The sequence below is a fragment of the Lithobates pipiens genome, unplaced genomic scaffold (genome assembly GCF_037356315.1).
Source record: "Lithobates pipiens isolate NorthernLeopardFrog02 unplaced genomic scaffold, aLitPip1_a1.2 Scaffold_18, whole genome shotgun sequence".
Classification (NCBI taxonomy): domain Eukaryota; kingdom Metazoa; phylum Chordata; class Amphibia; order Anura; family Ranidae; genus Lithobates; species Lithobates pipiens.
In genome coordinates this window covers 626,794,125-626,821,132 of record NW_027507758.1, presented here as the reverse complement: position 1 = coordinate 626,821,132, position 27,008 = coordinate 626,794,125, and the positions used below count along the sequence as shown (strand labels likewise).

The window sequence follows — 27,008 nt, the reverse complement described above, 5'->3', positions numbered from 1 at the left end:
TCCTGGGGGGTCCCCTTAGTCTACCTGTAAAGTGGCACATCTATAGCATGTAAAGAACCTGCTGCAGCAAAGCTGACATTTGTAAAACTGACATTTTTGTAATGATTTTCGCAGCTGCAAAAAACCCATTGCTGGCAATAGATTTTTTTTAATGGCATTGGAGTCCCCCCAATCTCTGCTAGACTTGGGTCTGGTATGGATTTTAAGGGGAACCCCAAGCCAAATTTTTAAAAAATAAATGGGGTGGGCCCCCTCCAAAACTAATACCAGTCCTAAGGTCTGGTATAATTTTTGAGGGGAACCCCACGCCAAAATTTAAAAAAGGCATTGTATCATGCAGCCTGGTAGGCTAAGAAAGGAGGGGGGACAAGGGAGTGCCCTCCCAAACCATACCAGATCACATGTGCCCACATGCCCTCCCCCCACCCCAAAGCATCTTGTGCCCATGTGGATGGGGACAAGGGCCTCTTCCCCACAACCATTGGCAGTGGTTGTGGGGGTCTGTGGGCAGGAGGCATAGTGGAATCTGAAAGCCCCCCCCCCCCCTTTAAACTACATTTTTTTTTTAATAAAGGAAATTGTCAAAAACTGTGTGTTTGTTTTTATTTATTTTTGACACTTCTTCTTTTAGTGAATGAGTCGTGGTACAATGTACCCCATACTCATTGGCATAGAGGGGCAGCATCTGGGGGACCCCTTGTTAAAGGGGGATTCTAGATTCCGATAAGCCACCTGCCCTCAGGTCCCTGCAACCACAGCCCAGGGTTGTGGGGAAGAGGCAGAGTGAGGGTATGTGGCCTGGTTTGGTTCAGGAGGGGGGGCACTCACTCTTCCCCCTCCTTTCCTGGCCTGCCAGGATGCATGCTCGGATAAGGGTCTGGTATGGATTTAGGGGGGACCCCACGCCATATTTTTTACAAATTTTGGTATGCGGGTTCTGCTCATAATCCATACCAGACCCAATGGATTGTTATGGGGGCATCACACCATGCTGGCCGTGGCATCCTTAACAACCGATGAGTCTTCAGCTGTCAATGGGCTTCCCCGCTGGACTCTTATCCAAGCACACAGCCTGGCAGTTCAGGAAAGGGAGGACAAGCGAACACCCCCTCCCCTCCACATGTTAAAGGGGGATTCTAGATTCCGATAAGCCACCTGCCCTCAGGTCCCTGCAACCACAGCCCAGGGTTGTGGGGAAGAGGCAGAGTGAGGGTATGTGGCCTGGTTTGGTTCAGGAGGGGGGGCACTCACTCTTCCCCCTCCTTTCCTGGCCTGCCAGGATGCATGCTCGGATAAGGGTCTGGTATGGATTTAGGGGGGACCCCACGCCATATTTTTTACAAATTTTGGTATGCGGGTTCTGCTCATAATCCATACCAGACCCAATGGATTGTTATGGGGGCATCACACCATGCTGGCCGTGGCATCCTTAACAACCGATGAGTCTTCAGCTGTCAATGGGCTTCCCCGCTGGACTCTTATCCAAGCACACAGCCTGGCAGTTCAGGAAAGGGAGGACAAGCGAACACCCCCTCCCCTCCACATGTCCCTCAGGGCAGTACCCAGACCCTCATACACTTTTTATGACCATTTATTGCCAAATAAGTCTTCAAAATGGGCGCTTTTGATTTTTCAAGTTTGGCTACCATAGGGTTTAATAGGGTTCATCATTCGGCTCAGAACTTTTCCTCTGTTCGGGAGTTCTAGTGCGAATTGAACTGGGGGAGTGTTCGGCCCATCTGTATACAGTATACATCATCCATTTATACATTATCTATATGGAGACTACACAATATACAGACTTCTGGTCTATGGTATCAGCGGGGGGATGTTATACACAGGGATATATAGAATGATAGACTCTCCTCCTCTCTATATACAGTATACATCATCCATGTATACATTATCTATATGGAGACTTCACAATATACAGACTTCTGGTCTATGGTGTCAGTGGGGGGATGTTATACACAGGGAAATATAGAATGATACAGACTCTCCTCCTCTCTATATACAGTATACATCATCCATGTATACATTATCTATATGGAGATTGCACAATATAGAGACTTCTGGTTTATGATATCAGTAGGGGGATGTTATACACAGGGATATATAGAATGATACAGACTCTCCTCTCTATATACAGTATACATCATCCATGTATACATTATCTGAGACTGCACAATATAGAGACTTCTGATCTATGATATCAGTGGGGGGATGTTATACACAGGGATATATCGAGTGATACAGACTCTCCTCTCTATATACAGTATACATCATCCATGTATACATTATATGGATATAGACTTTGTTTAGAGTAGAAGTCAGAAGAATGGTTGGGTGGGGTCTCACCTTGTTAGATCTGCCCATACATCCTCCAGTCAGACTGTTTGTACTTCCCGACAACTGAGAGACCTGAAAATAGTTCTAGAACGGTGATGAAACCTGGAACCACGGCACTGGGAGTGTCCAACTTCTTCTACTGTATGAAGATCAAATGTGTGTGAATAAGAAGTTACTCTGAACTTTGCGTACAATGATTTCCTAATGCAGGAAGAGGAGGCGGGGGAGGGGGATTTCTTCTACTTCCTCTATCGGAGTCTTCTTACACAACTCATTGCTCGGAGCTTCCAACTTCCTCTTTCTATACAGAGATCAGAACAAGTCTAAACCTTCCTCAGGCTGGGTGTATGGATCTTTTTGTTTATTTTTAAAACCCTCCATCCATCCTTGTGGTTGAGTGAGTGGCGCCCTGTGGACAGGTGTACGTTTTCATTGGGAGAAAGACCCAGGCTGGGTTTAAGCCAAACGCGCTGTCCGATCCCATGTAATGGGGGATCACCTGAAGCTGGTAAGAAGTAAACCTTACTATTTGGTGGCGGACTCTTCACATAGGTGTGTGTATGGCCCCGGATGAACGTCACTGGCTAGATAAAGCTGCAGGCAGGGCCGGTTCAAGGGGTGGGGGGGGGGGGGTGGAGCCCTGGGCGGAGTGCGGGAGGGGTGCCGGGTTGCCAGTAATAAGAATTACAAAATAGTCGGGATTTCACACGCTCTATGCTGCATCCTCTGTTGCTGCTCCGGTCTGCCAAGCTAAGGATGCGCCCACATCCATATTGGCCTCCTATGTACGGTGATATCCATGTCCTATTACAGAAGGGAGAGGGATGCTCTCTCCCGGTCCGGGCTCAAGTTCCTCCCAGTCTGGCCGGTGTTCTGCCAAAATCAGCCCCCCCATCGAATAGTGTCCGCCCCGTACGGCGCTTGTGCAGTACGGAGGACAAGGAGACTCCGAAAGTCTCCGAAGATGAACGGCGTCCAGGTTCAAGCCCCACCACCCAAGTGGAGATATGGTAGCACTTAGTAACAGGGCCCCTTGCGGGCTCGCTTCTCTCGCCATGCTTCGGGCGCGGCCTTGCTTCGCTCGGCAATTTTTTATTCTAACTCTATGTCCACTTGGATGGTGGGGCTTGAACCTGGACTCAGTGCGCAGGCGCCGTTCATCTTCGGAGACCTTCGGCGTCTCCTTGTCCTCCGTACTGCACAAGCGCAGTACAGGGCGGACACTATCTGACGGGGGACAGCATTCAACACAACACCGGCTCCATCGGGGTTGTCACAGGACGAGCTTCTCTTCAGGGGTGGAGCAAGAACATAACACTACACTGCAGCCCCCGATCCAGTGATTCTCAACCAGGGTTCCGTGGAATCCTAGGGTTCCTCCAAAGGTTGCTAGGGGTTCCTTCAGCATTGGGCAAATTCTGCCTCTCGGATAAGTTCCCACCGACAACATTGATCTTTTTATCTATCTGTAAGGAGGTAATTATACCCAATGACCACAAGTGTAGGGATCATTCTTCCCACTGACCATCACACTATTGTATCATGAGTTGTAGATTTCTAATTTCAGTGATTCTGCCCGCGATCCCGAATCATGGCAAATCGCAGGACGCCCTTGCGATAAAAGCTTTTTATTATTTCTTATTAAATTTGTTCCATTCCATTTGTTTAGATGCAGCATTCGTTATTTTCTGACAATTCCGTAACTTCAGATAAATTTGTATTTGTTACGTTAACAAACAGCCAAATTTGAATGCAAAATTTCAATACCTAGAATTTAATAGTTAGTTATTATTTACAAATTGTTAGAAGTTGTTGAGTTAATTAATATTTTAAGTAATAAGGGTTTCTGAAAATATATGTAAGTTATATGTTCGGTGGTAAGTGATGGTTTCTGAAGGTCACACAACAGCAGATCGTATAGATAGGAGTGGTTTTGTTGAGTAGGTATTTCTATTTTTGCGTTACTATGTCAGTACAATGGGTGGAGTTATGCTACTTATCTATAGACTGAACCATATTGGGTATATATGCAAATGTGGGAGTTATTAGGATATGCTGACATAGCATCATGAAAAGTATAAGATGAAAGTAAGATTATGTGAGAAAAAGGAGATCGGTGGGAAGAGAAGGACGCTATACTCTGAAAATGTAACACCAGAAGTACCACCTTAGAAGCCATCACCATGCCATATGTTACCAGATGTCAATCTTGTCTTAGCTTATCTCTTTCTGAACAATAAACCAACTATTGAACGGACGAAGGATTCTTCTATTTCTACTCCTGAAAGTACGTTTGAAATGCCTTTGATGAAGAAATACATATCTCCACTATACACACCCTTTTGGAGAAGGGATACTGATTCACATATTACACAAAGACTTTGCTATTCATTAAGAAACGCCCCTGTGAGTATGTAGAGTTTCTACGACATTTACACTACATTTGTATTTACTCTCTTACACTCACTTTTAACACAAATTTTACTGATTTTCTTTATTTTATTTCAGATTTTCAAATTTCTGGATTTTCGGATTCCTAATTTTTGGAATTAGTAAATTAAAAAATGCGAAAAAATCCGGAGCATGGCTGGATGGATGAGACATGGATGGAGCATGCATGGAGAATGGATGGAGCATGGATGAGACATGGATGGAGCATGGATGAGACATGGATGGAGCATGGATGAGACATGGATGGAGCATGGATGAGACATGGATGGAGCATGGATGAAACATGGATGGGGCATGGATGGAGCATGGATGGAACATGGATGGAGCATGGATGGAACATGGATGGAGCATGCATGGATGAGACATGGATGGAGCATGGATGAGACATGGATGGAGCATGGATGAGACATGGATGGAGCATGCATGGAGAATGGATGAGACATGGATGGAGTATGGATGAGACATGGATGGAGCATGGATGAGACATGGATGGAGTATGGATGAGACATGGATGGAGTATGGATAAGACATGGATGGAGTACGCATGGAGTATGCATGAGCTATGAATGAAGCACGGATGGAGCATGGATGGATGATCCATGGCTGAGCACAGATCTGCTGCATCCGGCTCTTCCCCTCTCTTCACACGCTATACCGATCAGCGTGAAGAGAGGGGAGAATCCGAAACAGACAAGCACTGGTTTGTTTACAAGTGATCACGGCGCGATCACGTGGTAAATGCCTGTCAGGCTGGCACTTACCGAACTGATGAGTCCGCTTGGGCAGAGGGTGGTCTCCCGTACGTGTCCGACTTACAACCCCTGATAGAGCAGACAGGTGGCTGAGAGTGCGGAGTGGTAAGAGAGCCTGTGATATGGCTCCAGGAGCAGGAACTTGCAGGAAGCTTCTGGCAGCAGGTGTGTAGATAGGACACAGGCAACTGGGTACAGAACAGGAGCAGAGCAGGCAAGTCCGGGTGCAGGCAGGGTACGGCAACAGGCGGGCAGCAGAGGCACAGAAGGAGCAGGCAAAAGAGAGGTCAAACAGGCCGAGGTCAGATGCAGGCAGAGGTCAGCGGTGTCAAGGGAAAGCCGGGTCGTCAGGAGGTAAGCAAACAGGAACACAGGATACGAACAACGGGACAGGAACCGAGAAGCTGTTGATCAGGCAGCACCTGGGAGATGTCAGTGGCAGACCTAAATAGGCCGTTTGGCGCCAAGCACCGCGCACGGGCGCGCGCGCACCCGCGGTTGCGCGCCCCCGAACGCCGGCAGACACACCAGCGGTACCCGAAGTGCCCACCACAGCGCGCTGACGCGCACCAGCGCCAGCAGGGGCACGCGAGGGCACACACCGACGCGCACCAGCGCCCACAGGAGCGCGCAACACCGCACGCACAGGAACACGCACCCCAGCACGCACCGCAGGACATCGGCGCGCACCAACACGGGCAGCACCGCGACCATCCAGGTAACGACCCTGACAGTGCCCCCTCCCTAAGGGCAGACTCCGGCTGCCCAGGTGAGCCGATCTGGAAACCTGACGGTTCTTGAAGGCCCGCAAAAGTTCCTGAGCATGTAGATTGTCCTCGGGTTCCCAGGAGTTGTCCTCAGGTCCATAACCCTTCCACTTGATGAGGTACTGGGTTACATTACCCCTCTTCCTGCAATCAAGGATTGCTTCAACCTCAAACTCCTCTTCATTGTTCACTATAACAGGTTCGGGTGGGTCGGTGGTGCGGTCAGCAAAGGGATTTGGGGTAACGGGCTTCAGTAGGGTCACGTGAAAGACCGGGTGCACTCTAAAAGAGTCAGGCAGGTTAAGTTCATATGCCACTTCGTTTATCTTCCTTTTTACAGAAAAGGGGCCCATGAATTTAGGGCCTAACTTCCTGGAAGGACAGGCCATCTTAAGGTTGACTGTAGATAACCATACTTGGCTGCCGGGAGCCAGAACGAGTTCTCCCCGTCTCCTTTTGTCAAACGCCCGTTTGTAGCATTCCTGGGACCGGGCCATGGTTTCCTTTAGGAGTTGGTTGTTTTTAGAAAAGAAGTCCAATGTCTCGGAAACTGCTGGAACAAGGCATTCTGGGACTGAGCTGGGCAAGAAGGCTGGGTGGAAGCCGTAATTGGCAAAGAACGGTGTCTGGTTGATGGCGGAGTGCAAGGAGTTGTTATAAGCAAACTCCGCCATGGGTAGTAGCGAGACCCAGTCATCCTGCGAGAAGGAAGAAAAACAGCGGATGTACTGCTCCAGGGACTGATTGGTTCTCTCCGTTTGTCCGTTTGTCTGGGGGTGATAAGCGGAGGAAAAGGCCAGTTCAATTTCAAGAGACCCGCAGAGCGCTTTCCAAAACCTCGAGGTGAATTGGGCGCCTCGGTCAGAAACAATACTTGCCGGGATCCCATGCAGCCTTACAACTTCTTTGACAAAGATCTTGGCCGTCTCCATAGCCGAGGGAGTGCCCCTCATCGGGAGGAAGTGGGCCATCTTGGACAGCCTATCTACGACAACAAAGATAGTAGAGAACCCCTCGGAAAGGGGGAGTTCCACGATAAAGTCCATCGAAATCATTTTCCACGGTCTCTCAGGGACAGGTAAAGGTTTCAGTAGGCCCCAAGCCCGCGTCCGGCTGTTTTTATTTCGGGAGCAAGTGCTGCACGAGTCCACATAGTCCTTGCAGTCCTTAAGAAGTTGAGGCCACCAAAAGGTGCGCTGAATCAGTTCGGCAGTCTTCCGGGTACCAAAGTGTCCGGCCATCTTATGATCGTGGCAGAGTTCCAACACGTTTAACTTCAAGGCTTCAGGGACTACAATCTTGCCTTTATGCCAGAACAACCCCTCACTACAGCTGACCTCGGGGCTCGGGGGCATTCCAACAGAAGCCTGTCTGATCCGGGAGATAAGGTCCCCTTGGAGGAGCAAGAAGTTCCCAGAAGGGAGAATAGTATCAGGAGGCCGAGTCTCTTCAGGGATAGAAAACATACGTGACAGGGCGTCCGGCTTGACATTCTTAGAACCAGGTCTATAGGTGATATGAAATTGAAACCGGGAAAAAAAAAGAGCCCATCTGGCTTGCCGTGGTCTAAGTCTTTTGGCAGTTCTCAAATATTCCAGGTTTTTGTGGTCGGTGTAAACCAGGATGGGATGTGCAGCACCTTCCAATAGGTAACGCCACTCCTCCAGAGCCGCCTTAATGGCCAGAAGTTCTCGGTCCCTAACATCATAGTTCCTTTCGGATGATGACAGTTTGCGAGAAAAGAACGCCACCGGGAAAAGAAGGGCCTTGGCACCCTGCCGTTGAGATAACACCGCCCCCACAGCGATTTCCGAAGCATCCACTTCAAGAACGAAGGGTAAGGCTGGGTCCGGATGTTTTAGAATAGATGCAGAGGTGAACAGCATCTTAAGTTTTTCGAAGGCCAGCTGTGCCTCAGGGGTCCAAGAGAATCGGGTACCCTGCCTGGTCAGTTCGGTGATGGGAGCAATAATCGCAGAGAAGCCCCTGATAAATTTCCGGTAAAAGTTGGAAAAACCGACGAAACTTTGTACGCCCTTCCTGTCCACAGGTGCAGGCCAGTCCAGGATGGCAGATACTTTTTGGGGGTCCATCTTGATGCCCTCCACAGATATAACCAGGCCCAGGAATTGGATGGACTGGCGTTCAAACTCGCATTTTTCGAGTTTCGCGTAGAGCCCGTGTACCCTGAGACGAGCTAGCACACTACGGACATGTCTACGATGGTCTTCCAAGGATGAGGAAAAGATTAGGATATCGTCCAGGTATGCAATTACGTATAGGTCCAGGTAGTCGCGGAAGATATCGTTGACAAAATGTTGAAAGGTTGCGGGTGCATTACACAGCCCGAAGGGCATGACAAGGTACTCGTAGTGCCCAAAACGAGTACGAAACGCTGTCTTCCACTCGTCTCCCTCTCGGATACGGATTAAATTGTAAGCTCCGCGAAGATCCAATTTCGAAAAGATGACTGCAGACCCCAGCCTCTGGAACAACTCGGGTACTAGGGGTAAAGGGTAACGATTTTTGACAGTTATCTTATTCAATTCCCGATAGTCAATGCAGGGACGTAAGGAATGGTCCTTTTTTTCGACGAAAAAAATGCCAGCACCGGCAGGGGAAGTAGAAGGACGGATAAACCCTTTCTTTAGGTTTTCGTCAATATACTCCTTCAGCGTGCCTAACTCCTGTTCCGTTAATGGAAAAATTCTCCCAAAGGGGACTTCGGTACCTGGTAACAGTTCAATAGGGCAGTCATAAGGCCTGTGGGGGGGAAGAATATCTGCGCCTTTTTTGCTGAAAACATCCACAAAGTCCTTGTAGGGTTCCGGAACGGTCTGAAGCAATTTTGGATCGACATCCAAACAGAGAAGTGGAGAGGAGTTGCATGTCGGTCGGGCCAAGCAGTGTTGTTGACAGTAATCGGAGAGAAACTTGATTTCTCCTGTGGCCCAGTTAATGCTTGGATTGTGGGCCTGCAACCAGGGTATCCCCAGGATAATTGGAAACAAGGGGGAGGAGATGGCATCCAGACGCAGGTGCTCCTGGTGACAGGTGCCCATAGTAGCCAGCAGAGGAACAGTCTCTTGAGTGACAGGACCGGAACTAAGGGCGGAGCCATCGGCTAGATGTACAGCAAGCCCCTGGGCCTTGGGTATGAACGAGATGTGATGGTTGGCAGCGAAAGTCAGATCGATAAAGCAGCTGCATGCTCCGGAGTCAATGATGGCTGACACTGGAAAACTCCCTCCTGGAAGCTGCAAAGTGAGGAGAAGGGCAAGGTGAGAACTGGGTTTTCGTAGAACAGAGGCACACGTGAAGGAAGAGGAAACACACTTACGTGTCTTGTTGGGGCAAGCCCTGACATAGTGCCCAGGTTCACCACAGTAGAGACATAAGTTAAGGGTACGTCTGCGCTGCTTTTCTTCAGGGGTCAACGAGGGCCGGAGTAACCCGAGCTGCATTGGTTCCGGAGCTTCCTGAGCGGGAGCAGAAGAGGTAGAAGAGAACTGACCAGCAGAACTGGGAACCTTGGGGAGCACCCAGGTGGGACGGAAGTGGCTGGAGGACCTCTCCGACCGGCGTTCCCTTAACCGGCGGTCTATCTGAATGGAGAGGTTGACTAACTCGTCCAGGGTTTGTGGTATTCCTACCCGTGCCAACTCATCCTTAAGGGGGTCAGAAAGTCCCATCCGGAATTGGTGACGCAAGGCGGCGTCATTCCAATCCGTGTCGGAGCTCCAACGGCGAAACTCCACTGCATAGTCCTCGGCCGCTCTGCGACCTTGTTGGAGAGAGTGTAGTGCGGCTTCTGGAGTCGCAGTCAACTGAGGGTCCTCATAGAGCTGAGACATGGCCAAGAAGAAGTTGTCAAGGCTATCCAGGGTTCCAGATTTCTGCTCCAATAAACGATGGGCCCAGGTTTGAGGCTCGCCGGACAACAGGGATATCACAAAGCCCACCTTGGTTGCCTCCAGAGAGAATGTCCGGGGCTGCAGTGCGAAGTACAATTCGCAGGAGTTGCGAAACGCACGATACTTGGTGCGATCGCCGGAAAACCTCTCGGGTGTAGGTACCCTTGGCTCTGGAGGAAGCATCACTACGGAGGGTGCAGATGAAAGACCGGTGGGGGAGGTTCCTTGAGGGTTAGATGAGGAGGACAAGGCTTGGACTTGCTCCTCCAACCTTGAGTAGCCATCCTGGAGACTCTTCACGGCTTGGGTCAGACCGGCCAAATGTCTGCATAACTCATCCATAGGGGAGGCCCCCTGCCCGGACTCAGTCATGGCTGCCTGATACTGTCAGGCTGGCACTTACCGAACCGATGAGTCCGCTTGGGCAGAGGGTGGTCTCCCGTACGTGTCCGACTTACAACCCCTGATAGAGCAGACAGGTGGCTGAGAGTGCGGAGTGGTAAGAGAGCCTGTGATATGGCTCCAGGAGCAGGAACTTGCAGGAAGCTTCTGGCAGCAGGTGTGTAGATAGGACACAGGCAACTGGGTACAGAACAGGAGCAGAGCAGGCAAGTCCGGGTGCAGGCAGGGTACGGCAACAGGCGGGCAGCAGAGGCACAGAAGGAGCAGGCAAAAGAGAGGTCAAACAGGCCGAGGTCAGATGCAGGCAGAGGTCAGCGGTGTCAAGGGAAAGCCGGGTCGTCAGGAGGTAAGCAAACAGGAACACAGGATACGAACAACGGGACAGGAACCGAGAAGCTGTTGATCAGGCAGCACCTGGGAGATGTCAGTGGCAGACCTAAATAGGCCGTTTGGCGCCAAGCACCGCGCACGGGCGCGCGCGCACCCGCGGTTGCGCGCCCCTGAACGCCGGCAGACACACCAGCGGTACCCGAAGTGCCCACCACAGCGCGCTGACGCGCACCAGCGCCAGCAGGGGCACGCGAGGGCACACACTGACGCGCACCAGCGCCCACAGGAGCGCGCAACACCGCACGCACAGGAACACGCACCCCAGCACGCACCGCAGGACATCGGCGCGCACCAACACGGGCAGCACCGCGACCATCCAGGTAACGACCCTGACAATGCCCGCTATATTCGGCCATACTTCTGGAAGGACATCATAGTAAGCACTCCAAGAATTATTGAGCCGTGCTGTAGTTGTCATTGGGCTATGGCACGGTTGTTAACTGGTTAAGCGACTAATTAATTAGCTATGTTAATTCTGTTTCTGGTTACAGTTTGTATTGCTAGGGTAATATGATCAGAAGGGGGGGGGGGGTTTCCTTGGTTCAAGAGGACCGTTATGGGACTTTTTTCATTTTTGTTTTTAGAATATGGTTTATATATTCAATATCATTGTATTTTGGTATTGAGCACTAAATTAGGCGTTACTCTTGCGCTACTGTGAATATTCCTATGTATGCACTACATATATCACTGCATATGCACTGCACTGCATATATCGAGTTTATTTTCACTTGTTTTGATATTTACCTTTATAAGTGGCAGCATTGATTACAAATATTTTTCTCACTATTATTTAGAGCGTGGGAGAATTTTACTGTTAATTCTGGGATATTATCCGGTGTTCTGCCGTATAGTGTCCGGCCATCAAATAGTGTCCGCCCCGTACTGCGCATGCGCAGTACGGAGCAGACGAAGCTTCGGAAAATCTCCGAAGCTGAACGGCGCCTGCGCCGTGAGTGGAGGTGGTAGCCCCACCATCCAAGCGGACATAGGGTTGTGAATATTAGAGGGCCCCTCGCGGGCGAGCTTTGCTCGCCACGCTTTGGGCTTGGCCTCGCTGCGCTCGGCTCTTTTTTATTCCTACTCTATGTCCACTTGGATGGTGGGGCTAGAACCTGGACTCACGGCGCAGGCGCCGTTCATCCTCTGCAATTTTCGGAATCTGTGTTGCTGTGTACTGCGCATGCGCAGTACGCAGCGGACACTATTGGATGGAGGACGTTATATGACAAGACACCGGTAACAGACAAGGGATGTGTCTGGATGGTGACTGTATCATTGTGTGTGTCAGGTTCCTATAAGGCAGTGATTCTCAACCAGGGTTCCTCCAGAGGTTGCTAGGGGTTCCTTCAGCATTGGGCCATTTCTGCCTCTCGGATAAGTTCCCACCAACACCATTGATCTTTTCAGCCATCTATAAGGAGGTAATTCTTCCCAATGACCACAAGTGTAAGGACCATTCTTCCCACTGACCATCACACTAATGTATCATGAGTTGTAGATTTCTAATTTTTAGCAGGGGTTCCCCGAGACCGGAGAACTATTTCAAGGGTTCCTCTGTGTTGAAAAGGTTGAGAAAGGCTGCTATAAGGTGTCAGGATGTCACTGTCTATTTCTCCATGGAGGAGTCGGAGTATTTAGAAGGACACGAGGATCTCTACAAGGACATCATGATGGACAATCAGCCGCCCCTCACATTACCGGGTAAGAGGAGAATTTATTTTTAAAGGAGAGAGCAGTACAGAGGCTCCACCTAGATCCCCCATCATCTGATAAACACATAGAAACAATGTATTCAGTCAGTGTGTGTGTTTCCTACAGATGGATCCAGTAATGGGAACCTACCAGAGAGATGTCCCCGTCCTCTGTATTCCCAGGATTCTACACAGGAAGATCACACCATCCCCCACCATCATCAGGTAATATCAGCAGCCCTATGTCCACTAGGATGGTGGGGCTAGCACCTCCACTCACGGCGCAGGCGCCGTTCATCTTTTGAGATTTTCCGAAGATCCTTCTGCTCCGTACTGTGCAAGCGCTGCGCCTGCGCAGTACGGGGCGGACAGTATCTGATGGCTGGATTGAATATGCCAGAACACCGGCATTGTTTTGTTTACATCTCAGCCCTCAGTGGGGAAGCCCGTTGACAGCTGATGACTCATCGTTTGTTAAGGACGTGACGGCCGGCTTCCTGGCACGCTCCTTAACAACCAGCTATTGTTCAATTCAAATTGGTCAATCCTTTTTCGACTGATCCCAATTCTAATCATTTTAAAAATTAATAAACAAAACTAAATTTATTGAATTCCGAAAACTAAACAAAATTAGTAACACAATGAATATACAGATGTGCTCAAAAGTTTACATACCCTGGTAGAATTAATGATTTCTTGGCCATTTTTCCGAAAATATGAATAATAACACAAAAACTTTTCTTTCACTCATGGTTAGTGTTTGGATGACGCCATTATCAATCAACTGTGTTTACTCTTTTTTAAATCGTAATAACAACAGAAACTACCCAAATTACCTGATCAAAAGTTTACATACCCCAGTTCTTAATACTGTGTCTTTTGTGGTATTTGTGGATGAGGCTCTTTATCTTCTCAGATGGTAAAGCTGCCCATTCCTCTAGGCAAAAAGCGTCCAGTTCCTGTTAATTCTTGGGCCTGTCTTGCATAACTGCATGTTTGAGATCTCCCTAGAATGGCTCAATGATATTGAGGTCGGGAGACTGAGATGGCAACTCCACAACCTTCACTTTATTCTGCTGTAGCCAATGACAGGTTGACTTGGCCTTGGGTTTTGGATCATTGTGATGTTGGAATGTCCAAGTACGTCTCATGCGCAGCTTCCTGGCTGATGAATGCAAATGTTCCTCCAGTATTTTGTGATAACATTCATCTTGCCATCAATTTTGACCAAATTTCCTGTGCCTTTGTAGCTCACATATCCCCAAAACATCAGCGATCCACCTCCGTGTTTCACAGTAGGAATGGTGTACCATTCATCATAGGCCTTGTTGACTCCTCTTCAAATGTAGCATCTATGGTTGTGGCCAAAAAGCTCAATTTTGGTTTCATCACTCCAAATGACTTTGTGGCAGAAGGTTTGAGGCTTGTCTCTGTGCGGTTTGGCGTATTGTAAGCGGGATAGTGTTAGGAAATTCCCTTGTAATCAGTAAAAACTTCAGGTGTTCTGAGAAGCAGGAAAATTTATTTCTGATGTGGCCCACAACAGGGAGACATGCTTACAGGACGAAAGCTGAAGAAAAAGTCCCAACAAAAGAAAGTGTTCCGCCCTCACATATCCCACAAGAATAACATCTCCGTGCTTCTATTGGCTGAAAGAACATAAATAACGTGTCATGGCACAGGCTTGCACTTTATAAGCTATACATGTTCCGTGCATTCTTAGGCTATCATATTTAGTTAAATCTAATCATCCTACTTACTATGGAGTTAATTAGGACAAAACAATACAATGAGTTAATACAATAATGTGCTCAGAAGTAAGCTTTTTAACAAATCAGTCTCAGGACTATTGTTTTTCTAATAGTCACACAATAAACATTTAAAACTTTTCTAACATTCCCTCCTCTTTGTGTGACTATTTTATCTCCACACATTTTGATGATAGTCCCTGTGTTATACACTTTCGGACTGTATGTCATTAAGTTGAGCTTCAATGTCCACATAGGTCTCCTCAGAGGTAGAGAGGGTTTGATACATTGTTCTTGAGACTGCAGTTTCAATGAGTTTTTGTGAAAGTCCTTGAATACAGGGAATGCAGCAGCATCCGCAAGTGACCAAAACAGCCAAAGCCACAGCGATTGAGATCAAACATGATATGATAAATCCAGTCCATTTACCGAACCATCCTTCAAGCCAAGTTGTGAATGGATCATTAATACCTGAGTTTTCCGCCAATTCATTCGATAGCGCAGTCAGTCCTTCCAAGGCTCTGGTCACGGTCCCTCCAGGAGCTGTATTGTTGGGGATAAATGTACAACACATGCTACCAAACATTTTGCATACCCCTCCTCTTTCAGCTAAGACCATATCTAAAGCCATTCGGTTCTGCCAGGCCATTAGAGATGTGGGGGCTAACTGTTCTGCTAGGCCCTTCACAGCATCCCTAGTATAGTTTACAAATCGTTGTTGGTTATAATATATATAATTAATCCAGTCAACATTTTTATTTATAGTCACCCACCAGAGAAGAGACTCAAACCCAGCTGTCACCTGATTCCTGGCTTTAAACTCGTCCGGCACCCCGCGAGGAACCCCAATCTCATCTATGTAGATCTGAGAGTCAAAAGACCCCAAGGGAGAGGTGTCCCTACGATGCTGTCGGTGACTCTTAGTCCACGGGTATTCTGACAGGATTCTCAGGGGCATAGCCAGCTGGACCATAGCGCAATCCCCTTGGGCATTGGCAGGTAGTCTATCTCGCAGTTTCTTATCCCCACACATCCACCAGACATCAGCTCTCTGAATGTCATGTCCAACCCAGTCACCGTTGTCCGTGTTAATCCTCTCCACACAGTAGTCATCAGGTAATGACCCAAGATCCACCGCGCTACGGTTCCCTGGGAGTGCAAAACAAGTAAAGTTGCCCGGATAAGCGGTAACCACTGGAGGTATCTGAGGTCTCTGTACTGGGGGAAACAACAAACTCAATGTGTGACAAGTAGAATTTGTTTCAGGTTTATAGCTCTTATTATACAATTGCAACATACATTTTAAACCTTCTGGTTCTGTATTGTGATCTAGAGGAAAAGGAACTGTTGCTAAATGTGGTCTGGCTCCGGCACAAACTAAACAGTTTTCCTTTTTCAGAGTTCTAACCGTGTACCTCAACCATTCTAACCACTCATTTTTTTCTTGGTAGCCCGTCTCCAAAGCTATGGCATCTTCTATTGTTAGGTTAGTGAATCTTATAGTTTTACTCAGAACTTCTATTTTAGTATGGCCTTCTTCTTTCCCTTCTGAGTCTACTTTTTCCTGTTGTTTAATTTTATTAGGAGGTAATACCTCAAGGAAAAATGTTCCTGAGGGGTCAGTTCCTGACACCCATGCTCCCATGGAATACAACCGCTGATCTTCCTTCCTCGGCTCCGTTAATGTTATTAATAGTTGGTTACAGTTCTTACTATTTGTGCAGGGGGAGTTGGCCGCTTTTGTGATTACGAGTCTCTCCTTTATACCACTCTTTTTAGCTCCTGGTTGATTATACCCCCAATCTTGATGCGCTGTAGTCCACAGGGCCTGATCCCATGCTTGACATCCTACCTTATTCCAGAGCCAGCAGATATATTTATCTGCCCATAGAAGTCCTCTAGCCCCAGTTGTATCCCCACAATCTACAATCTGACAGAAGTCTACCAGTATAGTGCTAGTTATTCCCTCTATAAAGGTTAGATTTAATGCTTTTCCTGTTCTTTCCCAATCCAAAAGTTCCTCTACTCTTCCATAGCGCCTACCCCCTCTTATGGATGCCTCTCCTAGTGTCACCAGTAACCCAAGGATAATTACTGTCCCTTTCATTCTAACCAGCTACAGAGTTCCAGCGGATAGGATAGGGGAGTTGGAAGGGGAGGGAGACTTCACCGGTTTGAGACAAGTCCCACCTTGTGTGAGACCTCCCTTTGTAGCCGGACTTTCTGGACCTCTTGTAGCCAACTGGCCCTACTCTGCCTGTAAAACGTTTTTACAATGGGACTGGTGAATCCAGGTAGACCTCTCTGCAATCCTTATCACAGTAGGGGTAGTTAAAAGGACTTTGAAAGGACCATCCCACCTTGGGGAGTACCACTGCTTTTTTCTTATTACTTTTTATTGAGACCCAATCTCCCACATGCACCTTTTTCATCTTCTTTTGGGGGTGTGATATACATACTGGTCACAGCTACTAGTAGGCAATACATCCAATTATTTTTACCTATTTCTTCCATAGCTTTTCTCAGTTTGCTTTTTAGAATGCCATTATGTCTTTCTACCAATCCAGCTGATTGGGAATGATAGGCACAATGGTATTTCCCTTTAATTCTCATCACTTCTATCAAATGTTGTATATTTGTTAATTACAAAATGGGGTCCATTATCACTGTAAATCCTTTCAGGGATTCCAAATCTAGGAATAATATCTCTTAGTAATGCTTTGGCTACAGTCTGTGCATCTGCACTTCCTGTCGGGAATATCTCCTCCCATTTGGTCAGGGTGCCTGGGTACCAAACAATATTTCTTCCTTTCACATTTGTCTAATTCAATAAAATCCATGCAAATGTGTTGGAATGGATATTGTGGTGTAGGGAACTTCCCTTTCTGTGGTCTTATACCTCCCTGAGCATTGTGTCTTGCACATATAAGACATTGAGAGCAAAAAGTTTTTTTTAAATAATTTGTGAATCCATAGGCTGTACATACTTTATTTAACATCTCAGTCATCCCCCTGTTTGACACATGCGTTACTCCATGTGTCAATACTGCTGCATACCCAAATAAAGATTTTGGTAATACCGGTTTCCCTTCAGGTGATGTGTAAATGTCATCAATTATTGTGCAACCCTTTGTTTTCCAATATTGTTTTCCCCAGGGGGGGCATTTTGCTGCATATCAGTAAGGACTGTATGGTCTATCACTATGATTTCTCGTCATTATTTTATGTGCAGCTTCATCTGCCCTTTTATTTCCCTTTGAGATGGGGTCCGTATATTTTGTGTGTGCTTGACATTTACAGATTGCAAGCTTTTTTGGTAACTGTATTGCATCTAGGAGTTCTAAAATGAAGTCCGTATGTGAAATTGGTTTACCACTGGAGGTGACCATCCCCCTGTTTTTCCATTGTTGTGCGAAAACATGCACTGTTGAAAAGGCATATTGACTGTCAGTGTATATGGTTACAGATTTCCTTCTGACAGTATACATGCTCTTGTCAGTGCTACAAGTTCTGCAACTTGTGCTGAATAATGTTTTGGTAGTGGCCCCGCTTCCAAAATCTCATCCTGTGTCACTACTGCATATCCTGTTGCATTTGTGCCATCTGGATTTTTCTTACTAGAACCATCAACAAAAAGTATCATGTCAGGGTTAGATAATGGTACATCTTTCAGATCACTTTGTGGCAGTACCTTTTCAGCGATGGCAACAGTGCAGTCATGTTTATACCCGTCAGTAGGAAGTGGTAGTAGTGTGGATGGTTTTAATGTAGTACACCTCTGTATTGTTAAGTGAGGTTGTGTCAAAAGTATTGTCATACAGGAAAGGTGTCGTGCTGGGCTCAAATGTGATATTCTTTTGCTGTAACAGGATAACAAACACTGCATGTGGTACCTTTTCAGTTAGTAAAGTTGAATAAAGACACCAGTCCATCCGGTTCAGCCTGAGTGAGTGTCTAGCCTCTACCCCTGTACACCCACATCGTTCTCCACCCCCAAGGATCCAACGTCCCCATTCATATACTAGGGCCAAACCGGAACAGAAGCCAATCAACCCACCTGCATGTCCCCGGAGTGCGGGAGGAAACCAGAGCACCCGGAGGAAATCCACACAGGCACAGGGAGTACATGCAAACTCCAGGCAGGCAGCGTCATGATTGGGATTCGAACCAGTGACCCCCTTCACTGCTAGGCGAGAGTGCTAACCACTACACCGCTGATGCTACCAGTGCTTGTACACAGGGTGGAAGTACTCTCGTTGCACTGTTTATTTCTGTAGAGTAATCCTTCCTCTATGAGACCCCTCTAGTTCTGCCTCAGCAGTGTACTCTTCTGCATCCTCCTCCCTTTCATCACCTTGCATAAGAACCTTTAATTTCACATTCTTTTTTGCTTTCGCTTTCAAATACTTCTCAGAATGCTTAGCATATTGTAAAACATCTAAAACTGATGCAGTTCGGTAAGTAACCATGTTTTAAACAATGTAATCCTTATGATCCTGTTTCAATCCATTTAAAAAAAGCAATCTTTAGCTGTTGCTAATATGCACTATTCACATCTTCAGCTTCGGGGAGCCCGGAGAACACTCTAAAAATCTCTCGTAATTTATTTAGGTAGTCACTGACACTTTCTTTGTCTTCTTGTACTGTCATATATTTATTTTTTTTGCCAATCAGTCCGTTGTACCCATCTAAGCTGGCATCTGTTCAGTAGGGCAGTCAACCTGTTTCCTAAGTCTGGGCTTTCTGGAAGCAATGGATCCCCCCGTCCATGTGCATTTGCTGGGGCGCAGGGGTCCCAATCCCCCTTTACCGAAGCCCAATCTGACCCTAATACTCTCCTCAGGGCTCTCTCTACTTCCACCCCATTCAATTTATAACTGTTCCGTAATCCCTCTATGTTTTCAATGAATTCAGCTGGACCTAATTTTGGATGTTTTATGTGTTCTGTAGCCTTTTGTATATCACTGTCAGTCCATGGTCGAAAAACAGTCATAGTCAAGGGATATGGCTGGCCCAGTGCATCATTCTGTCCTCCCCTTGGGTTTGGGACCTCTATCAAGGGGTATTCCTCACCGTCCTCCACACCATACCTAATAGGAGGTTTACTTAGTCTCTTGGCTCCTGCTGGGGCACCTAGTACATGAGTTATGGCGTCAGTTAATGTTTCAAGGATCGATCTGTTCATCTCCAGGACTAAACTACTGTCTGGAGAGATTGAGGAAGTGGAGTTGGGGTTTTGTTCAGAGGCGGTTCCTTTGACAGGGGTAGATGTCACAGGGAAGGTGTTACTCTGGGCAGTTACTTGCACCTGAGGGGGAGGACCATCATAGAGAGGTGGTCTCTGGGTACAGCAGATGAGATCATCCTCTTTGTCCACTAGGGGCAATTGGGCTTGGCATTTTTCCTTTGTTCTTCCTTCTACCCTAATTCTAGCATGCTGAAGCCAATATTCCGCCATTTTTAACCCATACCCTTTTTGAACTTTGGGTCCTGATATTTTAAGCTTATCCACAGGACCCCAAAATAGAACTTTCTTTCTTTTTAATTTTTTTTTTTAGTATTCTGATTCAGAACTTAGCCTTTTGACTTATAAATGTACCCAAATATAAACAGCATTGCATCATTAACACTTCACAGTTGAAAGTCTATGAATTCTAAAAATAACTCCAATCCAATATAAATATTTACTTTAAGACTATTTTTCAAACTCTTTTTCCCACCAAAAGTCCTAATATTTTTACAGATGCACAAATTAACCTCTGTCAGGCAATCTGCATTTTCTTGTTTCTGAGAAACAGCTTCTTGACCTTCGTAGCAATGAAAAAAATCCTCAGCCTTTTTTTTTTTTCATTTCTTTTCACATTCATCAAGCCACCTGATAATTCTACAACATTCATTCTATTTACTCCAAAATGCCATCTACCTTCTTTTTCTTTTATGCTAAGTTTCAATATATACAATATAACCCTTCTGTATTGTCATAGCTAATCAAGGGTTAACTTTTACAACGTCTTGCAAGATCAGGAGAAATCCTTCCATGAGGGGAGGGGGAGGGGGAGAGAGTTCAGTGAATTTGCCTTCTTATCTGCTGAGAAATACCAGCACAAAAACCATGTCAATACAAGAGAAAAAAAAACATCAACAAAGATAAAGTAAACACACACAGAAGAAAATTAGCCTTGCGATCTTTGTAGATCACTTAACTAAACAGCGCTTTAAATAGTCAGGCAATAAACCTCTGACATTCGGTATACCTCAAATCTTTTTGTTATCTGTCCGGACAGCGGGCGACGTAATTTTTTACCTTAGACAACGTCCCCAAGTGTCTCTGTCTACGAGCACTGGATCATCTAGATATTATACGATCAATACCAATGTCGGCAATTACAACACATTAAACCAGAAGCAAGAGAAAGAGAAGAAAAGACTCTTAGAAAGAATTAAGAATAATTTAAATTATCTTACCTCTCAAACACCTGGACTGGATCACACAAGGTTCGGAAACAGACAGTGGAATTCAGATCTATGGCCCCGCCCCTTTTTCACCAAATAACATTGATTGGGGGGACTTGTAAGGTTCGGTGAGCTTCAAAGTCCAATACTCACCGAAGATTTGTCGGGCCGTCTGATCTGAAAACCAGCGTGTTGCTCCCGGCTCGAAAGACCAAAAATGTTAGGAAATTCCCTTGTAATCAGTAAAAACTTCAGGTGTTCTGAGAAGCAGGAAAATTTATTTCTGATGTGGCCCACAACAGGGAGACATGCTTACAGGACGAAAGCTGAAGAAAAAGTCCCAACAAAAGAAAGTGTTCCGCCCTCACATATCCCACAAGAATAACATCTCCGTGCTTCTATTGGCTGAAAGAACATAAATAACGTGTCATGGCACAGGCTTGCACTTTATAAGCTATACATGTTCCGTGCATTCTTAGGCTATCATATTTAGTTAAATCTAATCATCCTACTTACTATGGAGTTAATTAGGACAAAACAATACAATGAGTTAATACAATAATGTGCTCAGAAGTAAGCTTTTTAACAAATCAGTCTCAGGACTATTGTTTTTCTAATAGTCACACAATAAACATTTAAAACTTTTCTAACAGATAGTGTGTGTAATAATGGCTTTCTTCTGGCCACTCGAACCATGCAGCCCATCTTTCTTCAAGTGCCTCCTTATTGTGCATATTAAACAGCCACACCACATGTTTTCAGAAAGTCCTGTATTTCACTTGAAGTTATTTGTGAGTTTTTCTTTGCATCCTGAAAAATGTTCCTGGCAGTTATGGCTTAAATTTTAGTTGGTCTACCTGACCGTGGTTTGGTTTCAAACCCCTCATTTTGCACTTCTTGATTAGAGTTTGAACACTGCTGATAGGCATTCTCAATTCCTTGGATATCTTTTTCTTTTTTTTCTTTCAAAAGTTTATTGAATTATCAAATTATAAAAGCAAGAAAAACTGATTTGTAAACATTATATCAGGTGTATACAGTCTTAAATTCAACTGTAGGGACATCAATAAAAAGCACAGTTCATATACAGCACACATGCACAGTTGAAATACATTTTATATTCGTATTCGTATCATACGTAGTAGGAGTAGTTGAATGTGAACTCTAAGTTCACTGTCATTAGGTGTAGGAGAGTAATCCTTGGCGGGCACGCCCAAGAGTATCTGGTAAACCAAAGCTGGCAATCCCTAACACCCCTAGGTGTTGGGGGGGGGCGGATATAGTTGCTATGACTCCTGTTCATAGTAATGGTTGACTCTTGGGCTTAACTGGCCCTCATCTCTGGCATAAAGATTTTGTATAGTTAGCCTCCGGTCATGGGCCGTCATAAAGATGAATTGTTACATAACACCGTTCAGTCGGTCCCTTGGATATCTTTTTATATCCCTTTCCTGTTTTATACAGTTCAACTACCTTTTCCCACAGATCCTTTGATAATTCTTTTGCTTTCCCCATGACTCAGAATCCAGAAACGTCAGTGTAGCACTGGATGAAAGATGCAAGGGTCTGTCAGGAGTCCAGAAACTCATTGACCTTTTATACCCACACACTAATTACAAGCAAACAGATCACAGGTGAGGATGGTTACCTTTAATAGCCAATCAAACACCTTTGTGTCAACTTGTGTGCATGTTTTCAGGCCAAAATCACCAGGGTATGTAAACTTTTGATCAGGGTCATTTGGTTAATTTATGTTGCCATTGTGATTTAAAAAGACTAAACAGTTCATTAATAATAAATGGCTTCAGCCAAACACTAACCATGAGTGAAAGAAAAGTTTTGTGTTATTATCATATTCTCTGAAAAATGACCAAGAAATCATACATTCTGCCAGGGTATGTAAACTTATGAGCACAACTGTATACGAAACAAAACATTTTTTTCCGTTCTGCACATGTCTAAGCTCCAACTTCTTCTTCCAGCACACACTTGCTCAGTTCCCAGCTGTGTTACTCTGTTGTAATTGTAGCAAAGGCCCATTACAGGCAAGGTCTTGCAGCCCCTATACTTGTGGAACAGTGGAGTGACACAGCTAACAAGTTTCCAGCACTTCCTCTCTGTGGTCACTGATCCCAGCACCGCCTTTTTGGGTCCTGCCAGCCCTTCTGGCTGCAATAGCCCTCCAGGCTAACTTCTCCACACAGTCTTCCAAACTGACACTCAGCAACCCACCCGGCTCACTCTCAGGAGATCTCCCAGACGTGGAGACCTTCTCCCGCTGTCCTCTCACTTGCCCCAGGAAGTGTTTCCTATGTGTGTTTTGGTAGAGACCCAACAGCACCCGTGGTCACCCCCCAGACTTGGGGGCGCCCTCAAGGGCCAAGACAGCTTCCTCAGCACTCCATCTTCCATCTTGCACTCGACTGCCCCTGCTGGCATGACTCATTTCTATTTATGACAAAAAGGAGAAAGTCTGAAAACTGCCCCCTAGCATGAAACACCTCCATCCCTATATTACATAGAAAAAACTAAGGACATAACCTCACACTTTTAGGATACTGCTATTTTAGCCTTCCTAGATTTATATACATACTTATATTCATATATTTTATACAGTGAGTATGCCCTGCAAGATTTATGGGAAATGTTTGGGCCCACACTGTCTTTTCCAAATCTTTGCCATGCCTACCCTGCCTCTGTCCTTGGTCCTCCATGCTGTGGTCTCCGTCCCTTCAGCTCCCGGAGGAGATGTCCTCCGCTGACCCTTGCTTGAGATCAGCCTTTGAAGCCAATCGTCTGCCAAGTGAGTATGGGATGATCAGTTCAGGCTTCATACACTTGTCCAAATCTTAACCTATACTCCAATATATACCTTATTTGTTTTTACAGACATCAGATATGTACATCAGCCCCTGAGGAAGCGAGGAAAGCTTGCGAAACGCGTCGGGTTAGAGATGTACCATGCATATCTGTATTACGAACACTTTGCAATGTTATATCATTACGGCTATGTTTAGAGGACTATCATGCTATGTTGCTGTTTTTATGAACCTGTCACCCATGCTCATATCCTGTGTTGAATGATATTGTTACCATTAAATAAACCTTGTTACTTTTTTACTTATATACTTGTTTACCTCTTGATCATCATGAGCACTTCATTTAAAGTCCTATGGGCGACTGTTGTTTTTTCCATGTCTATTTATGAGGTAAATAAAGATTATATGTTGGAGCAGCGCTATATCTAAATACACCAATATAAATAATAAAGCTCAAAACACATATGCAAAGACAAAAAAAGTTGAATATATAAATATATATATGATTATAAGTCCAGTGCACGAATTAGTAAAAGTCAAATAACAATAAAATACAGTCCTTCTTCCAAGGTGTAAAGTGAATAAAAAAAAATTATTAAAATATCAAACAGCAGTGAAGTGCAGTCCTTCTTCAAAGATAAATGGTGAGTGATTGACAAACAGATCCCAGTGCCAACGATCATATATTAACCACTTTCAGACCAGACCATTTTGCTGGTAAATGACCAGAGGTCTTTTTACACTTTGGCACTGCGCTGCTTTAACTTGTAATTGCGCGGTCATGCAATGTTGTACCCAAACGAAATTTGCGTCCTTTTCTTCCCACAAATAGAGCTTTCTTTTAAAGGTATTTGACTGACTCTGCGATTTTTATTTTTTGTGATATAAACGTAAAAAGACCGCAAATTTTGAAAAAAAATGATATTTTCTACTTTTTGTTATTAGAAAAATCCAATAAACTCAATTTTAGTCATACATTTAGGCCAAAATGTATTCAGCCACATGTCTTTGGTAAAAAAAAGTCAATAACTGTATATTTATTGGTTTGCGCAAAAGTTGTCACATCTACAAACTAAGGTACGTTTTCTGGAATTTACGCAGCTTTTAGTTTACGACTGCCTATCTCATTTCTTGAGGTGCTAAAATGGCAGGGCAGTACAAAACCCCCCCAAATGACCCCATTTTGGAAAGTAGACCCCCTAAGGAAATTGATAAGGGGCATGTTGAGCCCATTGAATATTTTATTATTTTGCCTCAAGCCATTGAATAATGACAAAAAATTTTTTTTTTTTTTTTTTTTTTTTTTTACACAAAGTTGTCATTAAATGATATATTGCTCACACATGCTATGGGCATATGTGAAATGACACCCCAAAATAAATTCTGCTGCTTCTCCTGAGTACGGGGATACCACATATGTGGTACTTTTTGGGAGCCTAGCCGCGTACGGGGCCCCGAAAACCAAGCACCGCCTTCAGGCTTTCTAAGGGCGTAAATTTTTGATTTCACTTCTCACTACCTATTACAGTTTTGAAGGCCATAAAATGCCAAGATGGCACAAAACCCCCACAAATGACCCCATTTTAGAAAGTAGACACCCCAAGCTATTTGCTGAGAGGCATGTTGAGTCCATGGAATATTTTATATTTTGCCACAAGTTGCGGGAAAATTACAAACTTTTTTTTTTTTTTTTTACACAAAGTTGTCACTAAATGATATATTGCTCACGCATGCCATGGGCATATGTGAAATAACACCCCAAAATAAATTCTGCTGCTTCTCCTGAGTATGGGGATACCACATATGTGGGACTTTTTGGGAGCCTAGCCGCGTACGGGGCCCCGAGAACCAAGCACCGCCTTCAGGCTTTCTAAGGGCGTTACAGTTTTGAAGGCCATAAAATGCCAAGATGGCACAAACCCCCCCAAATGACCCCATTTTGGAAAGTAGACACCCCTAAATTTACGGGTACACTAGTGAGACTAGGTAATAAATGGCGGGTGCCCTGAAACTATAAAAAAATAACTAACCAACCAGCGTCACCTGTAACAGTTATATGGTGATCACTGGTGAAAGGGTTAACTAGGGGGCAATCAGGGGGCTTTATGCGGTAGTATATGGGGGTCCCTGGCGCTATAAAAAGCTGCGGCGAACCTAAATACCTACCTGCCTAACTAGCGTCACCTGTGACACTAATACAGCGATCAGAAAAACGATCGCTTATTAGGCTGGGTTCACACTGGAGCGATGCGGGAACGCCACGAATCCGCGGCGGGTTCCCGCATCGCATGCCTCCCGGCGGCAGTTCACACTGCCCTATGCGAACTGCTGGGAGTGTCAGTGAAATGTTAATGACACCCCCAGATCAGTTCGCATATCGCAGTGCGATCTGCAAACTCGGATCGCATGGTGTGAACACCCATGTGATCCGATTCTGCTGCGGACCAAAAAAAGGGTCCCGTGCGAGTTTGCGGCGGGTGCGGCGGGTGCGACACGAATTCAGCCATACTATCTGTATGGCTGAACTCGAATCGCACAGAGATCGGATGTGATTTGCACTGCAGTGCGGTGCGAATCACATCCGTTCTCATAAACCGCTGCAATGTGAACCCAGCCTTAGTGACACTGGCGACGGGGGGTGATCATGGGGTTAAACCTTTATTGGGGGGGTTAGGGGGGTACCTTAGAACTAAAGGGGGCTAACCCTAACTGCCCTAACAGTTATTACAGTCACAAATGACACCCGCCGTGTGATCAGGGGGTTAAACCTTTATTAGGTAATAAATGGCGGGTGCCCTGAAACTATAAAAAAATAATTAACCAACCAGCGTCACCTGTAACAGTTATATGGTGATCACTGGTGAAAGGGTTAACTAGGGGGCAATCAGGGGGCTTTATGCGGTAGTATATGGGGGTCCCTGGCGTTATAAAAAGCTGCGGCGAACCTAAATACCTACCTGCCTAACTAGCGTCACCTGTGACACTAATACAGCGATCAGAAAAATTATCGCTTATTAGGCTGGGTTCACACTGGAGTGATGCGGGAACGCCACGAATCCGCGGCGGGTTCCCGCATCGCATGCCTCCCGGCGGCAGTTCACACTGCCCTATGCGAACTGCTAGGAGTGTCAGTGAAATGTTAATGACACCCCCAGATCAGTTCGCATATCGCAGTGCGATCTGCAAACTCGGATCGCATGGTGTGAACACCCATGCGATCCGATTCTGCTGCGGACCAAAAAAAGGGTCCCGTGCGAATTTGCGGCGGG

General features: G+C 45.9%; 2 protein-coding genes across 3 annotated transcripts in view; one reads left to right on the top strand and one right to left on the bottom strand.

The window, feature by feature from the left end:
• The window catches only part of LOC143989573 (uncharacterized), a 214,455-nt gene that overhangs the window by 80,858 nt on the left and 106,589 nt on the right, over positions 1-27,008 (top strand). The window contains exon 1 of one of the 2 annotated variants that reach the window (XM_077489758.1): positions 12,082-12,729. The exons of the other annotated variant lie outside the window; for it this stretch is intronic. Within the exon in view, the coding sequence (XP_077345884.1) occupies positions 12,516-12,729 (214 nt within the window). The 5' untranslated portion in view covers positions 12,082-12,515. Of the gene's footprint in view, positions 1-12,081; positions 12,730-27,008 lie in introns of those variants that run through there. 2 annotated transcript variants of the gene reach the window in all.
• Positions 1-27,008, bottom strand: part of LOC143989916 (uncharacterized) — a 225,893-nt gene that overhangs the window by 109,567 nt on the left and 89,318 nt on the right. The gene's annotated exons all lie outside the window — the stretch shown is intronic.